The 20,134-nt window shown below is 62.7% G+C and overlaps 3 protein-coding genes across 3 annotated transcripts; 2 read left to right on the top strand and 1 right to left on the bottom strand.

Moving 5' to 3' along the window:
- The first annotated feature begins 895 nt into the window (after positions 1 to 895).
- On the top strand, positions 896 to 6,535 carry BRICD5 (BRICHOS domain containing 5). The gene is made up of 7 exons (XM_054270605.1): positions 896 to 967; positions 2,120 to 2,280; positions 4,110 to 4,206; positions 4,563 to 4,715; positions 4,870 to 4,968; positions 5,760 to 5,913; positions 6,441 to 6,535. Exons 1-7 carry the CDS (start codon positions 896 to 898, stop codon positions 6,533 to 6,535), a joined length of 831 nt encoding a protein of 276 aa, XP_054126580.1.
- A 457-nt stretch (positions 6,536 to 6,992) lies between these two features.
- Positions 6,993 to 12,199, bottom strand: MLST8 (MTOR associated protein, LST8 homolog). The gene is made up of 8 exons (XM_054271299.1): positions 11,956 to 12,199; positions 11,791 to 11,842; positions 11,542 to 11,704; positions 10,917 to 10,992; positions 8,725 to 8,877; positions 8,508 to 8,632; positions 7,911 to 8,074; positions 6,993 to 7,468 (listed from the first exon to the last, which is right to left on the bottom strand). The coding sequence occupies exons 1-8, from the start codon at positions 12,082 to 12,084 to the stop codon at positions 7,350 to 7,352; spliced, it is 981 nt and encodes a 326-aa protein (XP_054127274.1). The 5' UTR covers positions 12,085 to 12,199; the 3' UTR covers positions 6,993 to 7,349.
- Positions 12,200 to 14,931: 2,732 nt separating this feature from the next.
- On the top strand, positions 14,932 to 18,653 carry LOC128933782 (hexosaminidase D-like). The gene is made up of 14 exons (XM_054270868.1): positions 14,932 to 15,040; positions 15,238 to 15,343; positions 15,459 to 15,693; positions 15,796 to 15,905; positions 16,199 to 16,286; positions 16,365 to 16,529; positions 16,622 to 16,805; positions 17,003 to 17,074; positions 17,175 to 17,379; positions 17,468 to 17,550; positions 17,756 to 17,834; positions 17,994 to 18,095; positions 18,208 to 18,297; positions 18,386 to 18,653. Exons 2-14 carry the CDS (start codon positions 15,249 to 15,251, stop codon positions 18,567 to 18,569), a joined length of 1,692 nt encoding a protein of 563 aa, XP_054126843.1. The 5' UTR covers positions 14,932 to 15,040; positions 15,238 to 15,248; the 3' UTR covers positions 18,570 to 18,653.
- Positions 18,654 to 20,134: the final 1,481 nt, after the last annotated feature.

Raw genomic sequence — 20,134 nt, 5'->3', positions numbered from 1 at the left:
GTAAAGCACTTGTACACACTGCCACTCCCTGAGCATAAAGTTAGAATATATTTAAATTATAAATAGAGTCTATGATAATATATCTTGTTTCCCAGGAGGGAGGATGAGAGGAATGTACTTAGCACTGATTTAATTCTCCTAAGCGGTTGCATTTGGTAATGCAGAGAGTCTGCAGCCGCACAGGACTGTCCCTCATTCCTGCTGCTTCCCAGAAATCCCAGGATCAATGTGTACCGAGCTCCTGCACTTCCCTCAGCATCACTGAGCCTCTTGCCTTGGCTTTAGTGCACAATCCCAGTTCCTGCTCAGTCCGTGGATGGATGTAGTGCCCAGGACAGCTGTCCCCAGGGAGCCCTGTGGCTCTGGCTGTGTGTGACAGCAGCTCGTGCTTCCTTCCCATCCCTGAGGTTCAGATCTTCCGTGTGTGCCAGCTGGGGCCGGGCACGCTGGGTGGTGAGGAGTGCTGGCTTGCTCAGGGATGATTCTCTTTGATCTCCAGGTGGGATTGGGCAATGAGGGGCTCACCACAGGGTGGTTTTTGTGCTGCCTGAATCCCACAGTGAAAGCTTTTGCGTTATAGAAATAATTGAAAATTATATATGCAAATAACTCGCTTTTATTGCATAGATTCCAGTACCTACAGTTCAATTTAAGCACTGGTTTTCCTTCCTGTCCAGCTGAGGAGCTCGGGCAGTGCTGATTTCCTGCCTGGTAACTTGTCCCCTCCTTTGCACAGCAATAACCCTGCAGTGCAGAGGCTCTCAGTGTTCCCAGAGCACTGGCTGTACCTCTGCAAGGCTGTTGTTTGTAATGTGCAGTTGTGGAAGGAAGTGTGGATAATCTCTCCTGCAAAGTCCCGGAGGCAGAGCTTACCCCTGGTCTGGGTAACGTGGAGATGGACATTGTGGACTCACTGCAGGTCGTGTCTGATGTAACAGTGTGGGTTTGGATTCAGTCTCTGTTTCTGGTGCGTTTTGTGTCAGGAGAAGGCCAGGAGAGAGTCCAGCATGCCTCAGGCAGCTCGGTCCCTGCTGAGGGCTCTCGCTGGCCAGGGAGCCATTGCCTGGGCTCAGGGGTGCTGGAATGTGCTGCTGGCGCTGTCATCGTGCTTCAGATCTCTGTTCTGGCTTCCAAACTGTTCCTAATCCTCTACTTGAATTCCCATTAAACTCTCAAACCTGCTCTCCCCAGCGTTGTCTCACCGTGTGTTCTGGTCTGCTGAGCATTGGGAATCCTGGGGGTCAGGGATGGTTTGGGGTGGAAGGGACCCCAAAGCCCACCCAGTGCCACCCCTGCCATGGCAGGGACACCTCCCGCTGTCCCAGGTGCTCCCAGCCCTGCCCAGCCTGGCCTTGGGCACTGCCAGGGATCCAGGGGCAGCCACAGCTGCTCTGGGCACCTGTGCCAGGGCCTGCCCACCCTCACAGGGAAGAATTTCTTTCCAACACCTCATCTCACCCTCTGCCATTCCCCTTTGCCCTGCCCATGCCCTTGGCCAAAGTCCCTCTCCTTCTTTCTTACGGGCTCCCTTCACCCAGTTTGTTCAGCCCTGAGTTGTGCATGACAGCAAAATTTCCAAAACCTGCATTTTCCCTGGGTAGGCATCACATGAAGGAATTCTTGGCTTTTCCTTGCCTCCACACCTTGGTTGTGTCTGGCTGCCGGGTCTGGAACGTTCTGGGGGCTCAGGATCAGGACACGGGTGACAGTGTGAGAGCGGCGCAGGCTGTGGCAGTGGCTTGGTGGCACAGCCCCTTTCCCTTTCCCTGCGGGGTGGCACAGGTGTGTCCGTGTGTCTGCAGCCCTGCAGGGACGGCAGGATCAGCGCCTGGCTCCAGCCCAGGAGCTCCCGTTGACATGTGGCGATTGCCGCTGCCGCACGGGCACGCTGCCACCGTCCTCTGGCCATTTGATCTCCCCAGGACCCCCACCTGGGCCGTGCAGGGCCGTGCCAGCCCCGGGGCACACAAGGGCCCCCATTGTGGCTCCCACCCGCCCCGGGGCTGCGCAGGAAGAGCCGCGCCCGGCACTGACAGCAGCGCTCAGCTCCCGCTCCCCGCTCAGGTTTCGGCTCCCGCAGAGCCCCTGGGCTGCCAGGGACAGGTGTTCGTGGGCACAGGTATTTATGGCCCCCGGGCACACGGCCGGGTTCCCCAGGTGTGCCTGGAGCCGGGACCATGCCCAGCCCGAGCGCGGGCAGCAGGCAGAGGAGCGGCAGCCGGGTCCTTGTCTGAAGGGAGGATGGAAGGAGGGGACGGTGCCGGCCCTGCTGCCCCTGCAGTGAGTATTGCTGGGTATTCCTGAGCATTCCCTGTCCTGCAGTGAGTATTCCCTGTCCTGGAGTGCGTATTCCTGAGCATTCCCTGTCCTGCAGTGAGTATTGCTGAGTATTCCTGAGCATTCCCTGTCCTGCAGCGAGTATTCCTGAGCTTTCCCTGTTCCATCAGTGAGCATTCCCTGTCCTGCAGTGAGAATTCCTGAGCATTCCCTGTCCTGCACTGAGTATTCCCTGTCTGGAGTGTGTATTCCTGAGTATTCCTTGTCCCTGCAGTAAATATTCCTGAGCATTCCCTGTTCCATCAGTGAGCATTCCCCATTCCTGCAGTGAGTATTCCCTGTCCTACAGTGAGTATTCCTGAGCATTCCCTGCCCTGCAGTGAGTATTGCTGAGTATTCCTGGGCATTCCCTGTCCTGCAGTGAGTATTCCTGAGCATTCCCTGCCCCTGCAGTGAGTATTGCTGAGTATTCCTGAGTATTCCCTGTCCTGCAGTGAGTATTCCTGAGCATCCCCTGCCCTGCAGTGAGTATTCCTGAGTATTCCTGGGCATTCCCTGCCCTGCAGTGAGTATTCCTGAGTATTCCTGAGCATCCCCTGCCCCTGCAGTGAGTATTCCTGAGTATTCCTGAGCATCCCCTGCCCCTGCAGTGAGTATTCTTGAGTATTCCTGGGCATCCCCTGCCCCTGCAGTGCTCTGTGCTTGCCTGGTCCCGTCCAAGGGGCAGAGCTCCTGCCATTCCCACGGATCCTGGAGGGTTCTGTGTATCCCCAGCCCAGCTCCTGCCAGGAGCTGCTGTCACCCGGGCTGAGGCGCCTTGGGGGTGCCCGGGTTTACCCGCTCAGGTTCCAGGGCACAGGAGCCACGGCCAGGCTGCTCGGGATGGGGGTGAGCTGTGCCCTCACAGCTGGGAGCTGCTGGAGCTCTTTATCTGCACCTTTCCCACCGGAGGGAATTCCACATTGCATTGGTTGTGGAAAACCTGCCAGGCACTGCAGGGCTGGGGCTCTGCTCTGCTGGAATTGACAGCATTTCACATAGGTGCAGTTTTACCTCACTGCTTTTCTCAGGGAATGACCTGGGAGTTCCCTGTTTCCAGTAAAGATCCATCACTGTCCCCAGGCTGGGTGAGCCCATCCTCGTGCAGCTGGAGCACATGCAATCCTGGGCATGGATTGAATTTCTCTGTCCTTCAGAGGATTGGGAAACAGGTTATTTTTTAAATGTGGTCTGTGTTTGAGATTATTGAAAGCACGTTTTCTGCTTTGTAAAAATCCCGTTATGTGCCATGAAGTTAAATTTAATTGCTTCAATGTAAGAATTAAAGTAAATTAATAGAGCCAATAGAAATGTCACAGCGCTGCCAAGCTCTTTTCCTCGGTCTCATGGAGAATAATTTAGCAAGAAAATCCAGCAGAGCCCAGCACAGGGAGGGGACAGAAGCAGGATCACTCCACACAGGGTCTGATTCCAATGCTGACTGTCCCGCTGGGGATTTCTGCTGTAAACCACAATAATTTAATTTGTTGTTCCCTGTGTCTGGAAAGCTGCTGCTCCAGCCCTGCCCTGGGGCTTTGCAGCTTTGCTGGCTGTGCCAGTGCTGGGTACCAGGACGCTGGATCTGAATTCCAGCACTGTGGGGTTACTCCAGGTGCTGCAATGGTTTGGCAGCTCTGCACTGCAACCAGAGTGCACAAGGCTTTGTGTCATGAGCTGGAAACTTGTTTGGTGAAAGAGAATTGGCAGAAGGGTCAATTTTAACTCCTGTTCCTCCTTCTTTTGCCTGGCTCCCAGGACAGGAGGGCCCCAGCACACCTCCCAGCTCCCTCCAGGACCTTCTGGATCATCTTGTCCGTTGCCTTGTTGTTTTTTGCAGTCGTTGGTGTCAGTGTCGTGGGGGTTCTCAGCTTCTCCCCCAGCTCTGCCCAGGTAAGGGATGCTGATCTGGGCAGGCAGCCTGGGCTGTGTGGGAAGCAGTTCCAGGCGGGATGGGTGGGCTGAGTCCGGCTGGATCAGTCCCTGGACAGAGCAGGAGGGTGCAGGAGGGGCAGGGAGTCCTGGCCCTTCCCTCCAGCCCCTGCTGCCCTTGGCACGAGGGGCACTGGGCGTGAGGATGGAGTGCTGGATCACCCTTCCCCTGGGTCAGAGCCTGCTCCTCCCCGCTGCTGAGCCAGCCAGAGCAGGGGGAGCACGGGGCCAGCCGGGGATGTAGGTGGGAGGGAGATGCTGCACACAGGCACAGAGCAGCTGCTGGTGGGTGCTGCCCTCCCTCTCCTCGTGCCCAGGCTGGCTCCCAGCTCCTCCGAGTGACCCTGCAGGGCCAGCAGGACCCGCTGAGGAACCAGACAGCCGTGGTGGACAAGGCCAGGAGCACTGTCACCTACTACATCACCTCCCGGAGCAACCTGAGCGCCGTGGTGCTGTACGACAGCAGGAACGTGAGTGCTGGGGCAGCGCTGCCTGCCTCTGCACCTTTAATCATCAGTTCAGAGCAGGGGAATGGGAATGGGCTCTTCAGGGCTCTCCTGGGCCAGGGTGGGCGTGTGCTGCCTGCTGCAGGGCCACATCTGTCCACATCTGTCCATCTGACAGGGCTACGTGTGCTACAAGCCGCTGGAGCAGCGAGCCTGCTACCTGAGGAGGATGGAGCCCTGGGACCTGCAGATGGCTCTCAGCACCTCTGAGCACAGCGTGAGCAGCTGCTGCAGCACTCCCGGGACAGCTGGGGGGGGATTGGGCTTTGCACTGGGTCACTGAGTGTTCCCCTTGTGGGGATTTGCCCCAAGGAGCCAGGGCAGGGCTCTCCCAGCCCCTCTTGCGGGGCATTCATTGCTCCCAGGAGCAGAGCTGTGCCCCAGGCTGGGCTCCCAGCCAGCTCTGAGCAGCAGCTCCCGGGTTTATCCGTGCCCTGACTCCTGTGGGAAGCAGCTGGGGCAGGGGATGTGTGTGTCCCATGGAGGTGAATGGCAGGGCTCCTGCAGGACCCGCTCCCACCGGATTCTGTTACCCGCTCAAAAATCTGGGGGAGGAAAAACAAAGGGGGTTTGTTACCAACTGCCAGGGAAGGACAAGGTTGGAGGCAGTCACGTACGAGGACCCTCAGAACAACGTGTCAGTGGATGCCTGGGCAGGGGCAGATTCCATTCCCAGGAGACAGAAAGCCCCATGGTTTTGTGCCCCTGCCATCTGCTATCCATTTCCATTTTCCTTACTCCCAGAGAAGTGTGGGAACACAGGCTCCCAAAAGGGATGCAGGGAGAGGAAAGCACCTGCCCAGCCCTGGGGCTCCTAAATGGAAATAAAACTTGGCATTGCTGGGGCTGCCAGCAGCCCACAGACAGGCAATGAGAGCTGGAGTGGGCAGCTGGCAGGAGACACCTGCTGGGGCACAGAGCGCTCCTGGGTGCCCTGGGAGCTGAGCAGGGCTCTGGGGACACACACAGTGCCTGCCTTGGAGGAACCAACACGCACATTTCTTTCAGGCCGAGCAGCTGCTCCAGCCCAACAACCAGACCAAGTTCTACAGGGAGTTCCTGGGCATTGTGGCCGGGCAGCAGCTGGAGCCCAGGGCGCTGGGGGAGGCTGTGCAGAGCCTGTGTGAGCGCTCCTCCATCCTCTGGGTGCGCAGAGCCCACGGTAAGTGGGGCACTCCCCTGGCAGGGCGGGCTGCAGCTTTGCCAGCACCTCTAAGAGGATCAGGCTGTGCTGCACAGCAGCTGATGCACCCCAGGACAGGCTGCCAAGGGCCAGGACAGGGACGGGTGACCTCTAGTGCAAAATCAGACCATTGTCACCAGCCCTGAGTGCTGGCTCATACCCACCCTTGTCCTGAGCCGTGGCACTGGGATGGGCTCTGAGCTGCGCCAGCACACAGAGCTGTCCCTGAGACATCACTGCTTAATCCCTGCCACCTTCATCCCTGCCACCTTCATCCTCGGCCAAAGCAGCCTGCTGAGCTGTCAGCCTGCTCCATCTGACTCCAGCTTGAGTAAGAAAGGTCATTCCCTGAGGCTTTCCCCTTGCTCAGCTCCCCAGAGACTCTGCAGGAGTCCAAAGCATCAGGGGAACTCAGCAGGACCAAACTGGGGTCTGTGCAGCTGCAGGACCAAAGCACCCCTGGGGGCCACAGCCCTGCTCTCACTGCTGTCCTCGCTCCTTGGCAGGGCCAGGGAGGCAGCGCCTCATCTACCTGTGCATTGACATCTGCTTCCCCAGCAACATCTGTGTCTCCATCTGCTTCTACTACCTGCCCGAGTGAGCGCTGCAGCCACAGCCCCTCTGTGCCCTCAACTTGGACTGGATTCCTCAACAGCCTCCACGAGGAAGGGAACACCCACAGCATCCCCAGAGCTTCCTGCTGATTCTGTGCTGCAGGTCAGGAGTTTAGAGAAGCAGCATCAGGAGAGTTTAGAGAAGCAGCATCAGGAGAGTTTAGAGAAACAGCACCAGGAGAGTTTAGAGAAGCAGGAGGCCTCTGCTCAGCACTGTCAGCACAGACACTGCAGCTCTGCTCCTGTGCCTCATCCATAGGAATTAGGAGGCCCAGAGGAATCCCAGGAAGCAGCTGGAGTTCTGGGGCTCCAGGCTCTGCTCAGCACAAGGTGGTTGCTGTTACATCTGGGGGTGGTTGGCTTTAGGAGAGCAGCTCTCCAAGGCACTCTGTGAAACACTTTGAATAAAGGGATTGCAAACCAAGACAAGAGCGGCTTCTCCTCTTTGCTCAGCCTCTCCCACCACTGGCAAAGGCTGAGGTTTATTTTGTTCCCACTCTGGGGTACAGGAACACCCAGAGCTGTCAGCAGCCAGTGCCCCAGGGATTCCTGCAGCTGTGCCCGTGTCCCTGCAGTGGGACCGTGCCTCCCTCTCCCATTCCCTCCCTCAGGGCCACACACGTGTCAGCAATGTCCAGCCTGGAGCTGAAGCCTGGTCTCAGCCCAGGCAGCTGCAGCTGCCCCTGTCAGAGCCCCAGCCCTCTCCACACAGGAGGGGATGGGTACAGAGTGTGTCCCAGGCTCTGGAGAGGGTCTGGCAAGGCAGGGGCAAACAAGCAGAGGTGCTGTCCTTGCCACACGTTATCCCAGGACGCTGTCATTGAAGGCCAGGCAGACCACGGCTTTCTGGTGGCCACTGTACTCCCTCTTGATCTCCCCTGTCTCCACACACCACAGTCTGGCCAGGTTATCCGAGGAGGCTGGAACACAGAGTGAAAAGAAAAGTGGGATGTATATATATAAATATATATATATATATATATATATGTAAAACCTTTTAAGTTTCTCTTTTACTATTATTCTAAGAAATACTTTGCCCTTGCTTCATTCAGCAATCCTTAGGGCTGGTGATGACCAGCAAGGCAGAGCAGCTCAGTGCACTTCTCTGCATGTGGGGTTTAGTTCTTTTGGAGAGCACTGAGTGTGGAGATTACCAGAGGTGTGTTCAAGGAACTAACAGGCTGTGAGATGAACAGCACGCTGGAGATCTCCTCTCCAGTTCCAAGAGCTGCCCCAGAGCAGCAGCACGGAATGCTCCAGCCAGCAGTGGCTGCTCCCCCTCACAGCCCCTGTGCCCCAGGCTCTGCCATGTCCCAGCCAGGGTCACTGCTCAGGCCTGGCCCAGCCCAGGTGCAGCCTGACCTGTGACAATGTACTGGGAGTCCCCGGAGAAGGCGCAGTCCCACATCCAGCCCCGCGACGTCTCCCCGGGGTTGTTGCTCTTAATGCTCAGCTCTGTCATCAGAGAGAAGTTTGAAGTCCTCCAGATCTTGCACGTCTGATCTGCAGAACAGGTGGCCAAGAGCCTGCAAGGAGGAGACATCTGAGGGCAATCTCATCAGTCACTGTCCCCCTGTGGGCCTCTGGTTACACAGACCTGGGCCAGGGCCAGTGACAGCCTGGAGACCTGTCCCCAGTGCAATCAGATCTCCTCACACCTGCACTGTCAGACTGAGCAGATTCCAGCTGAACAGACTCCGTGAAGGAGCTCACACTGCAGCAGCTGGAGAACAGCCCACGGCTGCAAACCTTGCTGAGCTCAGGGAGTGGGACACCCCTGACCGCAATGCTGCGGCGCCACATGCCCTGCCTTGTGTCCCACTCCTCCCTGGGGAGCTGCAGTGCGCAGCCAGCAGCAGCCACGGCTGGGGGCACGGCTGGGGGCACGGCTGGGGGCACGGCTGGGGGCACGGCTGGCCCCCGCCTGCCCTGGGAGGGCGCTGAGGGCTCCACACTCACGTGGAGTCGGGGCTGAACTTGCACTGCAGGGCGTAGCGGTTGTGAGCCGGGATCTTGGTCTTGGGGATGAGCTGCGTCACCTCCTCGCCGATGCCGCCCGTCAGGTTCCACACGTAGCAGTGTCCCTGCAGCAGAGGCACAGAGGGATCTGTGCCCAGGCTGTGCCCGGGCTGGGGGATGCCCACCCAAGCCCAGCTGCCGCCCCAGCAGGGCTCACCGAGCTGTTGACGGCCGCCATGTAACTGGCGTCGGGGTCGATGTGCACCGAGTTCACCGACACCTCGGGCTCGGGGATCAGCTGCTCGTTGTGGTCAGTCTTCAGGTCCCAGATGTGGATGGCCCCGCTCTGGTCGCCCACGATCAGCTCTGCCTGCAGGGCACACGGCTCTGTGGGCACCGTGAGCTGCAGCCTGCAGCTGGCACCAACAGTGTGCCCCTGCAGCTGGCACCAACACTGTGCCCCTGCAGCTGGCACCAACAGTGTGCCCCTGCAGCTGGCACCAATACTGTGCCCCTGCAGCTGGCACCAACAGTGTGCCCCTGCAGCTGGCACCAATACTGTGTCCCTGCAGCTGGCACCAACACTATGCCCCTGCAGCTGGCACCCACACTGTGCCCCTGCAGCTGGCACCAACAGTGTGCCCCTGCAGCTGGCACCAACACTGTGTCCTTGCAGCTGGCACCCACGCTGTGCCCCTGCAGCCCCACTGCAGCCCTGCTCTGGGGTTAAGCAGCACCATCCTGTCCTGCCTCCTCTCCCCCGTCTCAGGGCTGTCCCACAGCCTGTCCCAGCCGGGTACTGACTCCATGACACCCTGCAAAAGGCACTTTCCCTCCCCAGAAGGGTTTGCTGATTTCCCAAACCCCAGAGCAAGCAGAGCTGTCCCAGTTCCAGGGCTGTGGCACAGCCATGGCTCCAAACAACAGCCACAGCAGCCAAGTGGTTTTCAGCACGTCTGAGAGGCAGCATTAAGGGCAGGTTGGCCGCTGAACAACCGAAGCACTCAAGGGTGCAGATAGCAGAAAACACAACCTGAAGTGGGTTTTTCTCTGTCTCTTCCCTTCTCAGGGGAAGGACAAGAGCCAAGGGCAGGAGTCCTGGCTCTGATCCCGTGCTCAGAGCAGAAGACAATGCTGGCATGTCTCCACTCCAACCAGGCCCTTATCGACAGCCCTGCGCTGTCCATAATTTTAGCAGGATCCCTAGAGGAGATCAGGTCATCAGGCACAGCTAATCCTGTCCCTGGGAGCACAGGCTGCTTCTGAGGAGACAAACACCATCAATGCATTTATCTGGCTGCACAAAAGGCTCTTCTGGGCTCCTCAGCCCCTCTCAGCAGGTGTAAATGCTGAGTCCAAAGTTTTCATGGCTTTGCCCAAGCCGTGAGGAATCCCTGAATAATTGGATCAGCATCTCTGCAGAGGAAACTGCAGAGCCACTGAGCTGCCCAAACAAATGCTGCCACCTTTGGTCTAATTAACCACCTTCTGCTCACAAACCAGCACTCTGAACCTCAGCAGCACCGTGGTCGGGGATTATTTCACATCTAAGGCCTATGTTCAGTAATATTCATTTAACACAACACACTCTCACAGCACTGACAGTACAGGACAGTGGATATTCTACATGATTTGGCTAGTCTGGGCCAAATAACTGATCTCAAATTTAGCCTGAAATTCCTGATTTGCAAAATGAACTGCAAGGGAACATTTCCATTGCTCAGGACTTTACAGAGGCTTGCACGGCCCTGTCTGCAGGCAAAACCACAGCCCTGCAAGCCCAGCCCAGCCATTAGCACTGATTGATCCCTATTGATTTCCCTGCTCCTGCTCCCTTCAGCCTCTTCAAGTGTCCCCACTCTCCCTATGCTCAGCAGCAGCTGCTGAACCCACTGGGGAACTTGAGCAAACCCCACCCAAAGGGAATCACAGCAAAAGGCCCCAGGATGCTCTTCCTTGGCACTGTTGTCACCCTCAGGCTCCCCAGCTGCCCCCACTCTGCCAGCTTTGCTCCCATGCCATCCCCAGGGATGCTGGGGGGCAGAGCCCACTCCAAGGGCATGTTTGCTGCCATGGGATGAGCTCAGTGCAGCCCCTGTGCTGTCCCTTTGCAACAGCCACCAGGTCATCAGCACAAACACACCGTGTAAAGCCCCCAGGCCATCTCTGTGGTACCCCAGCTTCTGCTGGGGTACCCCATCTCCGCAGCCCCTCAGAGAGGAGCCACAGGAACAGGGTGCCCAGGGTGCCCCTGGATCCCTGGCAGTGTCCCAGGCCAGGTTGGACAGGGTGTGGAGCACCCTGGGGCAGTGGAACGTGTCCCTGCCATGGCAGGGGTGGCACTGGATGGGCATTAAGCTGCTCCTTAGGATTCTGAGCTGGGAACCCCAGAGGAGGCAGCTTCCTCACCTGGTTGGGGTGCAGGCAGACACAGTTGATGGGAGCATTCACCTGGAAAATGCGCTGGCACTGCAGGTTCCGGGACCTGTGACAGAGAGGGAGGGGTGCTCAGGGGGTATGGCACCTGTGACAGAGAGGGAGGGGTTGTGGCACCTGTGACAGTGAGGGAGGGGTGCTCAGGGGGTATGGCACCTGTGACAGTGAGGGAGGGGTGCTCAGGGCTTGTGACACCTGTGACAGAGAGGGAGGGGTGCTCAGGGCTTGTGACACCTGTGACAGTGAGGGAGGGGTGCTCAGGGGGTATGGCACCTGTGACAGAGAGGGAGGGCTTGTGGCACCTGTGACAGTGAGGGAGGGGTGCTCAGGGGGTATGGCACCTGTGACAGTGAGGGAGGGGTGCTCAGGGCTTGTGACACCTGTGACAGAGAGGGAGGGGTGCTCAGGGGGTATGGCACCTGTGACAGTGAGGGAGGGGTTGTGGCACCTGTGACAGTGAGGGAGGGGTGCTCAGGGGGTATGGCACCTGTGACAGTGAGGGAGGGGTGCTCAGGGCTTGTGGCACCTGTGACAGTGAGGGAGGGATGCTCAGGGCTGTGAGCTCGGCCCTGCAGGCCGGGGCAGCCCCGGTGCCCACCTGAGGTCCCAGATGCGGGCCATGCAGTCCTCCCCGCCCGTGTACATCCAGCGCCCGTCCTCGTGGAACCCCACCGAGGTGATGTTCTTGCTCACGCCGTCGTAGTTGATCACGGGGTTGGGGTTGTTGGAGTTCAGGTCGTACATGCGGATGTGCTGGTACCCTGCGGGCACCGGGCACCGGCTCAGCACCGGGCACCGGCTCAGCACCGGCTCAGCACCGGGCAGAGGCTCAGCACCTCAGGCTCACCTGCGGCTGCGATCATGCTCCGGTCCGGTGTGATCTCCAGAGCATTCACCTGCTGCGGGCGCCGTTAAGGTCGGTACGCAGCATCAGCGGGCCCGAGCGGGCCCGGGGCGGCGGCGGGGCCGGCCCGAGCCGCGGGGCGGCGGGGCAGGAAGGAAGGAAGGATACGGAGTCCTGGTGCTGCACCGTGCGGGTGCAGATGCCGCTGTGCGCCTGCCAGAACCGCACCGTGTGGTCGTAGCCGGCCGTGGCCAGGATGACCGGGTCGCTGCCCACCGTGCCCTGCGCCGCGTTCATGGTGCCGCCGCTCCCGGAGCCGCCGCGCCCGGGGCACTCCCTGAAGCCTGCGGGGTCTGTGTCACCCTGCGGGTCTGTGTCACCCCGCGGGGTGTGGGCCCGGCCCGTGGGTCTGTGTCACCCCGCGGGGTGTGGGCCCGGCCCGCGGCTCTCCCTCACCCCGTGTCCCCCCAGCCCCGCTCCCGCTCCCGCTCCCGCTCCCGGTCCCGGTCCGCTCCCGGTTCCGGGCTCTGCGCGTGCGCGCGGCCAGCCCGGCCGCGTCCGGCGGGAGCGCGCATGCGCGGGAACGGCGGGAACGGACCATATCCGGGACTTGGGGGAAGCAACGGGCGAGACCACGGAGGGCGGCGGGGGGAGAGCGCGAGCGTAGCGTGCCGCCAGGGGGCGCAGGGCTGGAAACGGGACAGGGATCGGGATATGGGGTTGGGACATATATGGGACATGGGATATGGGATATCGGATATGGGGTATGGGACATGGGGTACGGGATATGGGACATCGGATATGGGGTATGGGGTATGGGATATGGGATATGGAATATGGGATATGGGACATTATGGGTTATGGGATTGGGATATGGGATATGAGATATGGGACATTATAGGATATGGGATGGGGATATGGCATATGGGATATGGGATATGGGGCATGTGATACGGGACATGGGACGTGGGACACACACTGGGCACAGGGCACACACTGGGCACCAAGTATTGGACATGAACATGGGACACAGTACATGGGACACACACTGGCAACACACCAGGCATGGGACACGGGACACGGGACACGGGACACGCACGGGGCACACACTGGGCACAGGACCCGGGGCACGGGACACGCACGGGGCTCCAGGCACAGAGCACACACCGGGCGTCGCTGGGCGAGGGCGGGCACTGGGCAGACACCGATCCCGAACGGGCGCTGGGAACCGACACCGGGCACGCACCGGGCACTGCGGATCCGCCCCTCGTGCCGGGGTCAGGGCGGGCGGCGGCTCCGCGCTGTGCCGGTGCTCCCCGCCGTGCGCGTGTGCCACGGGGCGCTGGGCACGGTGCCCACTGTGCGCGGCAGCGGCGGCGCCCGGTGCATCCCTGCTCGCTTGCCGCACCGGCGGGCACCGGGCCCTTTAAGAGCGGCGGCGGCCGTGCCCGTGCCCGCGCCCGCGCCCGCGCCCGCTCCCGGCGGTGCCCGCGGCCGCCCCGCGCCTGCCGGTAAGGGCCGGGGAAGCGGGGGGTGCTCGGGCCGGGGGATGCCCGCAACGCGGTGGGCACCGGTACCGGGAGGATGCGGAGATGCTCGGGGGATGCAGGGCCCGGTGCCGCAGGGAAGCCCGGGGAGGATGCAGGGATGCTCGGGGGGATGCAGGGATGCTCGGGAGGATGCAGGGATGCTCGGGGGGATGCAGGGATGCTCGGGGGGATGCAGGGCCCCGGTGCCACAGGGATGCTCGGGAGGATGCAAGGATGCTCGGGGGGATGCAGGGGTGCCCAGGAGGATGCAGGGATGCTCGGGGGGATGCAGGGTTGCTCAGAGGGGATGCTCGGGGGGATGCAGGGATGCCCAGGAGGATGCAGGGATGCTTGGAAGGATGCAGGGATGCCCTTGGATGACGCACGTGTGCCCGGGGATGCAGGGGTGCCAAGCAGAGCCCAGAGGGTGCTGTGGAGGGCGGGAGTGCCCAAAGGATGCCCTTGGTGTGGGGCGTTGTGGGATGTCCCGGGTTTGGGGGTGTGGGCGGGGTGTGGAAAGGGTCCCTTGTGCCCATGGGCTGCTCCAGGTGTGCTCCAGCACCCCGGGAGGGAACGGGAAGGGACAGGGACCCCTCTGCTGGTTCTGGGGGGTGGCACGGGCTGGCAGCACGGGCTGGTGAGGGCCAGGTGGGCCGTGGAATGCTCTGGAAGCACGTGAGCGAGCACACGTGTGTGTGAGTGTGCCCTCGAGGTGTGCAGGGAGCAGCACAGCACCCCAGGGCTGCACTGCTGGGGCTGCCGGGGCACGGCCCTGTCTGTCCCCATGGCACAGGGACACGGCCCTGGCTGTCCCCATGGCACAGGGACATGGCCCTGGCTGTCCCCATGGCACAGGGACACGGCCCTGGCTGTCCCCATGGGGCAGGGACATGGCCCTGGCTGTCCCCATGGCACAGGGACACGGCCCCTGGCTGTCCCCATGGCACAGGGACACGGCCCTGTCTGTCCCCATGGCACAGGGACATGGCCCTGGCTGTCCCCATGGCACAGGGACATGGCCCTGGCTGTCCCCATGGCACAGGGACACGGCCCTGGCTGTCCCCACACCCCTCAGGACTCCCCCTCCATCCAGCGCCCGCCCCTCGCCCTGGCAGTGCCAGCCCTGGGAACCTGCCCTATTTAAATAAGATAACGTGCATTAAAAACACCGAATCCTGGCGGGCTGACAGCGTCTGTCTAAATATTTATCCCCGCTCCGATCAGGCGCTGCGTTCCCATGACAGCGCCATTAGCGCTTGGCATATTTATGGCCTTCCTGGGTGCTGGGCTCCCCACGCTGCGTGCCCAGGGGGCACCGACCCCCCTCCTACGTGCCCCCTGTGCCCTCCCGTGTGCCCAGCGGTGCCCCCTGAGCTGGCAGCCGTCCCCAGCCTGGCACGGCCCTGCTGCAGCTGCCGGGAATGCCCGGGTGGCTCCAATCACCTCCTCCCTACCCGGTGCCATCCCCGGTGCCATCCCCGGTGCTGGCATGTGCCCGGGTGGCTCCCAATCACCCCCTCCCTTCCCGCAGGGATGCCCCGTGCCCGCCCCGTGATGCAGCCCCATCCAGCCGCGCTGTGACCCGGCCCTGGGCGGGGGTGACCGGTCGGGATCCCCGGAGGGGCCCTGCTCTGCAGCCCCCGCCCTGTTTGCTCGGGCACCGGCCTCACCCTGCGGGCGGAGGGAGGCGGAGCCGCCGCTGGCCCCGCGCTGGGGCGCACCAGGTAGGAGGGACACGGGGCACTGCCCGGCACGTCCCCGATGGGCACCGGGCTGGCCAGAGGGGCTGCCCCCATGCCGCCTTTCTCCGGGCCTCGTGCTGCCCCGGGCAGGGCAGCGGGGCACGGTACGTGGGGCTGGGTGGGCTCCCCTGTGCCTGGGGTCCCTCTGGGCACAGACCAGACCCCCTGTGTGTCCCCAGAGGCCCCAGAGATGGCTTTCCAGAGGAGCCACCGGCTGAACCTGCTGCGCCTCGTCGTGCTGCTCCTCGTGGCCTTGGCTGGCATCAAGTTCCTCTTCCGTGACAGGTGAGGTGACAGCAGGGCCCCGGGGGGGTCTGTGGCACCCCCTGGGCTGTGCTTGCGTGGTTCCGGTGCCCCCACGACCGCACGGACACCCCCATCCCTGCCCCGCTCCCTGCAGCCTCACCCTGGAGCTGCACAAGCACGTCAGCAAGGACGGCGGGTTCTGGGGGGACACGGGCGACGTCGTCCAGGACGTCATCCCCCAGAGCCAGCAGGTTCTGGAGGGCCCTGCAGCAAAGATAATGACCCTGAAGCAAAAGCAGCAGGTCGCCAGGGATGTCAGTGCCACCCAGATGAGGCTGGTCCACCTGGACCTCAAGGGAGCTGCGCCCAGAGTCTCCTACCTGGAGCAGGTGAGGGTGCCCAGGGACAGGGAGGAGGGCATGCACCGATGGGCATGTGCCATCCTGGGCTGTGCCATGCCCGCTGCTGAGCCCACCCTGCCCTCCCTGCAGGTGTTCCCCCTCCTGTCCCAGCTGGGAGCCAACGGCGTCCTCATCGAGTACGAGGACATGTTCCCCTTCAAGGGGGAGCTGGAAATCCTCAGGTCCCCGTACGCTTACAGGTGAGCAGGGCAGCGTGCCCAGCTGGCTGTGGGGCTGTGGCCCTGCAGGTCCTGGTGGGTGTGACCCACCTGGCCCCGTGCCCACGATAACCATGCTCAGAGCTGGGCAGACCAGCAGGTGCTGGGCAGACCAGCAGGTGCTCCTGCCCTGACAGGCAATGTTTGTGCACCCCAGTAAAGTGCACACATTTGTGGGGTAACCAGGGCCATGTGGGCAGGGTGCCAGAGGAGGGGAGGAGGGGGAAGTGCCCCCATGCCCTGCCCTGGCACTGAGCCTGTCCCTGCCCTCCCAGCGAGGAGGACATCGAGCGGATCCAGCAGCTGGCGGAGCAGCACAAGCTGGAGGTGGTTCCCCTGGTGCAGACCTTTGGCCACGTGGAGGTAGAGGCTGCCAGCCCCGCTCCCCATGCCAGCTCAGAGGGGTTCCCCTGGGCACGCCCTGATGGCTCCTCCCCACAGTTCATCCTCAAGCACGAGAAGTACCAGCACCTGCGGGAGGTCGAGCGCTTCCCCAACAGCTTCAACCCCCACGTGCCCGACACGCTGGCCCTGCTCAAGAGCATCCTGTCCCAGGTGATGGAGAAGCACCGCCGCTCCTCCTGGATCCACATCGGGGCAGACGAGGTGGGCAGGGGCTCTGCAGGGACTCCAGCCCTCGCCCCAGGCACTGGGGGTGCCCCCAGGGCTGCTGAGCATCTCCCTGCCCCCAAATCCAGGTTTTCCACCTCGGGGAGGGGATGGACTCCAAGAACTGGATGAGCCAGCACAAGGGCGACGTGGGCACCATGTACCTGCGGCACATCAAGGAGGTTCTGGGCTTCCTGACGGCGCAGTACTGGGGGCTGCGCGTGCTCATGTGGGACGACATGCTGAGGAAGATCAGCGTGGGAGCCCTGCGGGGTGAGGGCACAGTGATGGCAGTGCTGGCACCTGCGCCAGGCTCCCCAGCCGCACCCGCTGTGTGCCCACCCTGGCAGGCATCACGCCCTGTGCCAGCAGGAGCCCCTGCCCTGCCCTGGGGGAACGTGGCTCTCGGGGAGCGTGAGGAGCCCCAGGCTCCCTCCTGCTGCCTGCACCAACATCCCCTCTCCCTGCAGAGTCCGGGATAGCCAAGCACGTCTCCCCCGTGCTGTGGTTCTACGCACCCGACTTTGAGGCTGAGCAGATCGGTAAGGTGCCATGCCAGGGCCCTGGGGGCGGTGGGGGGATCCCCCCCGAGCCCCTGCAGCCCCTGGGGACGGTGGCACTGGTGGTGCTGTCCCGCTGCAGTGCAGTTCCTCACCAAGTACGTGGAGAGCGGCTTCGAGGCCGTGTGGTTCGCCAGCGCCTTCAAGGGCACCACGGGGCCGGCGCAGGCCTGGACCCCGCTGAGCTACCACCTGAAAAACCACCTGAGCTGGCTGAAGGTGATGCAGGCCGTGCCACGGCTGGCCCCGCTGCGCTTGCAGGGCGTTGTGCTCACCGGCTGGCAGAGGTGAGGGGAGCTGGGACCCCCTGTGCCCTCCCGGTGCCCACAGAGCCGTGCCGGCACGGTGCTGGCTGTCCCTGTCCCTGTCCCACAGGTACGATCACTACTCGGTGCTCTGTGAACTGCTGCCCGTCAGCATCCCCTCGCTGGCCATCTGCCTGCAGACCCTGGTGAACGGTGAGCCCCAGCCCTGGCAGCATGGCCGGGCTCACCCCTAGCTCCCGCTGCCTGCCAGAGCCCGTCCTGCTGGGCAGGGTGCTGGGGAGGTGGGAGGAAGAGGAGGAAGAGCTTCAGCTCACTCAGTTTTGGGGTGTGGTGAAGCCAGGGTGAGCCTCATGGTGAGGTGTTCCTGGCTCTTCTGTCCCTCTCCTCGCCCTCCCAGGGGGCTTCACAGAGGAGGCAAAGAGGAAGGTGCTGGATGTGCTGGGTTTGGACAGCGTGCAGCTGGAGCAGAGCACCTGGTGCGTGCCACGTGGTGGGGGCAGCTCCATCACAAGGGATGCACTGGAGGGAGGCAGGGCTTGGTCACCCACATGGACCCAGACATGCCAGAGTGCTGGGGTTCACCCAGCCCAGGGCACCCCACGTGCTGAGCCCCCACCTTCCCCTCCCTTCCCCAGCGAGGGCAGGGGAGCGTTCCCTGGTGTGGAGATCTACCACATGGTGGAGCAGGTCAATGGCCACCTGAAGGAGAGCATCCTCAAGGCGCTGGAGGAGGAGAGGTAACAGGCATCGGTGCCTCTGGCCACGTATCTCCATGGGAGGGGACCTGCCTGAGGCACAGCTCCCCATCCCCGGTGCCCCCTGTGCCCCAAGTCCCTCGTGCCTCTGCAGTGCCATCAAGGGCTGGTTCAGCCCCTACCACAGGAAGCGGCAGTTTGGGAACCCCCGCAACATGGAGAGCTTTGGCAGCAAGGTGCTGAAGTAGGTGCTGCCGGGGCTGGGAGGGGTCTGCCCGGGGCTGGGGGGCTCCCTGGCAGGAGGGAGCTGCACCCCTGCTCTGCCATTCCAGGCTCCACGAGGACTGGGAGAGCCTTGTCCGTGACCTGCGTGCCCAGCTGGACAGGATCTACTTCCCTGACACGGTGGAGGAGTGGCTGGAGGAGAACGTCAACCCCTACCTGGACCAGCTGCGGGACCTGGTGCGGGACTACCGGGCCATCATCCGCCTCAAGGGCCGGCCCAAGGCCACGTAGGGGCTGCAGCCGAGGGTCCTGCTGCCCCCTGGCTCTGGGGCCACCACGGTGTGTGTGTGTGTTTGCTGGTGATGGCCACCATCCTGTGTGTGTGTGTTTGCTGGTGGCAGCGCTGCTGCTGTCTGCACTGTACAGAGCCCCTCCTCAATAAAGTATTTTTGTAGATGCTGCTGTTTGCTGAGGGGGCACAGCTCTGCCCCCCGTGCGGGGAGAGGGGGCTCGGGCTGGTGTGGAGGGCTGGGCTGCACCCCGTGCCAGCCCCGGGCCCCTGCTCAGGCTCTGATGGAGCCGGAGGGGTTGGCAGCCACAGGGCAGAGTGTGACAGGGCTGTGGGGACACCCGAGTGCCTCGTGCTGGCCTCGAGGGTGGCAGTGCCATCCCTGCACAGGACCCAGCGTGTGGCTGCTGTGTGCTGTGTGTCCCAGGCCAGACTGACACCCGGGACGGAGCAGGGACAGAGGGATTGCAGGGGCCCTGCCAGGCTCCCACCAGCGCCCGCTGCCCTGTGCTGGGTCTGCTTCCAGTCTCTGAGAACCCCTGATCGCTGGGAGGGCTGTGAGCACAGCGGTGCCTTCCTCAGCCTCCAAACTCTGCCTTCATCTCCTCCTTCTCCTCTGCAATTCCAGCACAGGGCCCCGGTGCTCCCAGAGCCCCCCTGCCGCCCCAGGCCGGGCACAGGCCCTGCGGTGCTGCTTTCCCAGGGAAAGGCAGCTGTGCTGGGGGATCTCTGCGTGGGACGAGCCCTCCTGCTGCTGCCGCCGTCTCCGTTTCCCACAGCCAGATTCCCACGTGCCCGTTGCCCTCGGTGCCCACCCTAAACCCCCCGTGCCCCAGGCTCTGCCCGCTCCCGGCGCTGCTCTCTCCCGGCGAGCGCAGGGCAGGAACGGGGACATTTCACTGCACATTCTTCTGCTCTGCAAAGACCAACCCGACTTGGCAAGAGCCCGAGGGAGCCGCAGGAACGCCAGGCTGGAGCTCCTCCCGCAAACCCGGCTCAGGAGGGGAGGAGGGACAGGGTTGGTGTCCCACGGCTCCACACCGCTCCCGCTGCCCCGTGTGTGCCCCGGTCACGGCGGTCCCGGTGCCCCGTGTGTGCCCCGGTCACAGCGGTCCCGGTCACCGAGCTGCCCCGTGCCGGCTCGGTGCGGGGTGACCGGGGGTGGGGGCCCGGCAGGAGGGAGCCGTGGGGCACAAAGGGAGCTTTGTTGAGGCGCTGCGGTTGTTATCAGGTGGTGGCAGATGCGAGGGAAGCCCCCGAGCCTTGCGGAGCCCCCGCCCCAGCCCCAGCCCCCAGCCCCGGGCCCGGCCGCGGCTCAGGGCCCCGTGCGGCGCCCGGCTGCGGGATTAGAGGGCAGATTAGACGGCGCTCCGTGCTGGCAACCCAAATGTCCTGGATTGGAAAGTGGGGGTGGGGACAGGAGACGGACCCCGCCGTGCCCGAGGGGGGGGTCAGCCCGGGGATGGGGCCTGGGGGGGAGCTGGGGGCTGTGAGGGGACCCTTGGGCTCCAGCTCGGGGCGCACGGGCAGCCAGGGGCGGGCAGGGGGCATCGGGGACAGCGGGGTC

Source organism: Melozone crissalis, unplaced genomic scaffold (assembly GCF_028551555.1).
Source record: "Melozone crissalis strain CALT ecotype California unplaced genomic scaffold, PUWL_Pcris_2 ptg000012l_1, whole genome shotgun sequence".
NCBI classification, from domain to species: domain Eukaryota; kingdom Metazoa; phylum Chordata; class Aves; order Passeriformes; family Passerellidae; genus Melozone; species Melozone crissalis.
The sequence above is the reverse complement of the archived record's forward strand: the minus strand, read 5'-3'. Positions and strand labels throughout refer to the sequence as shown.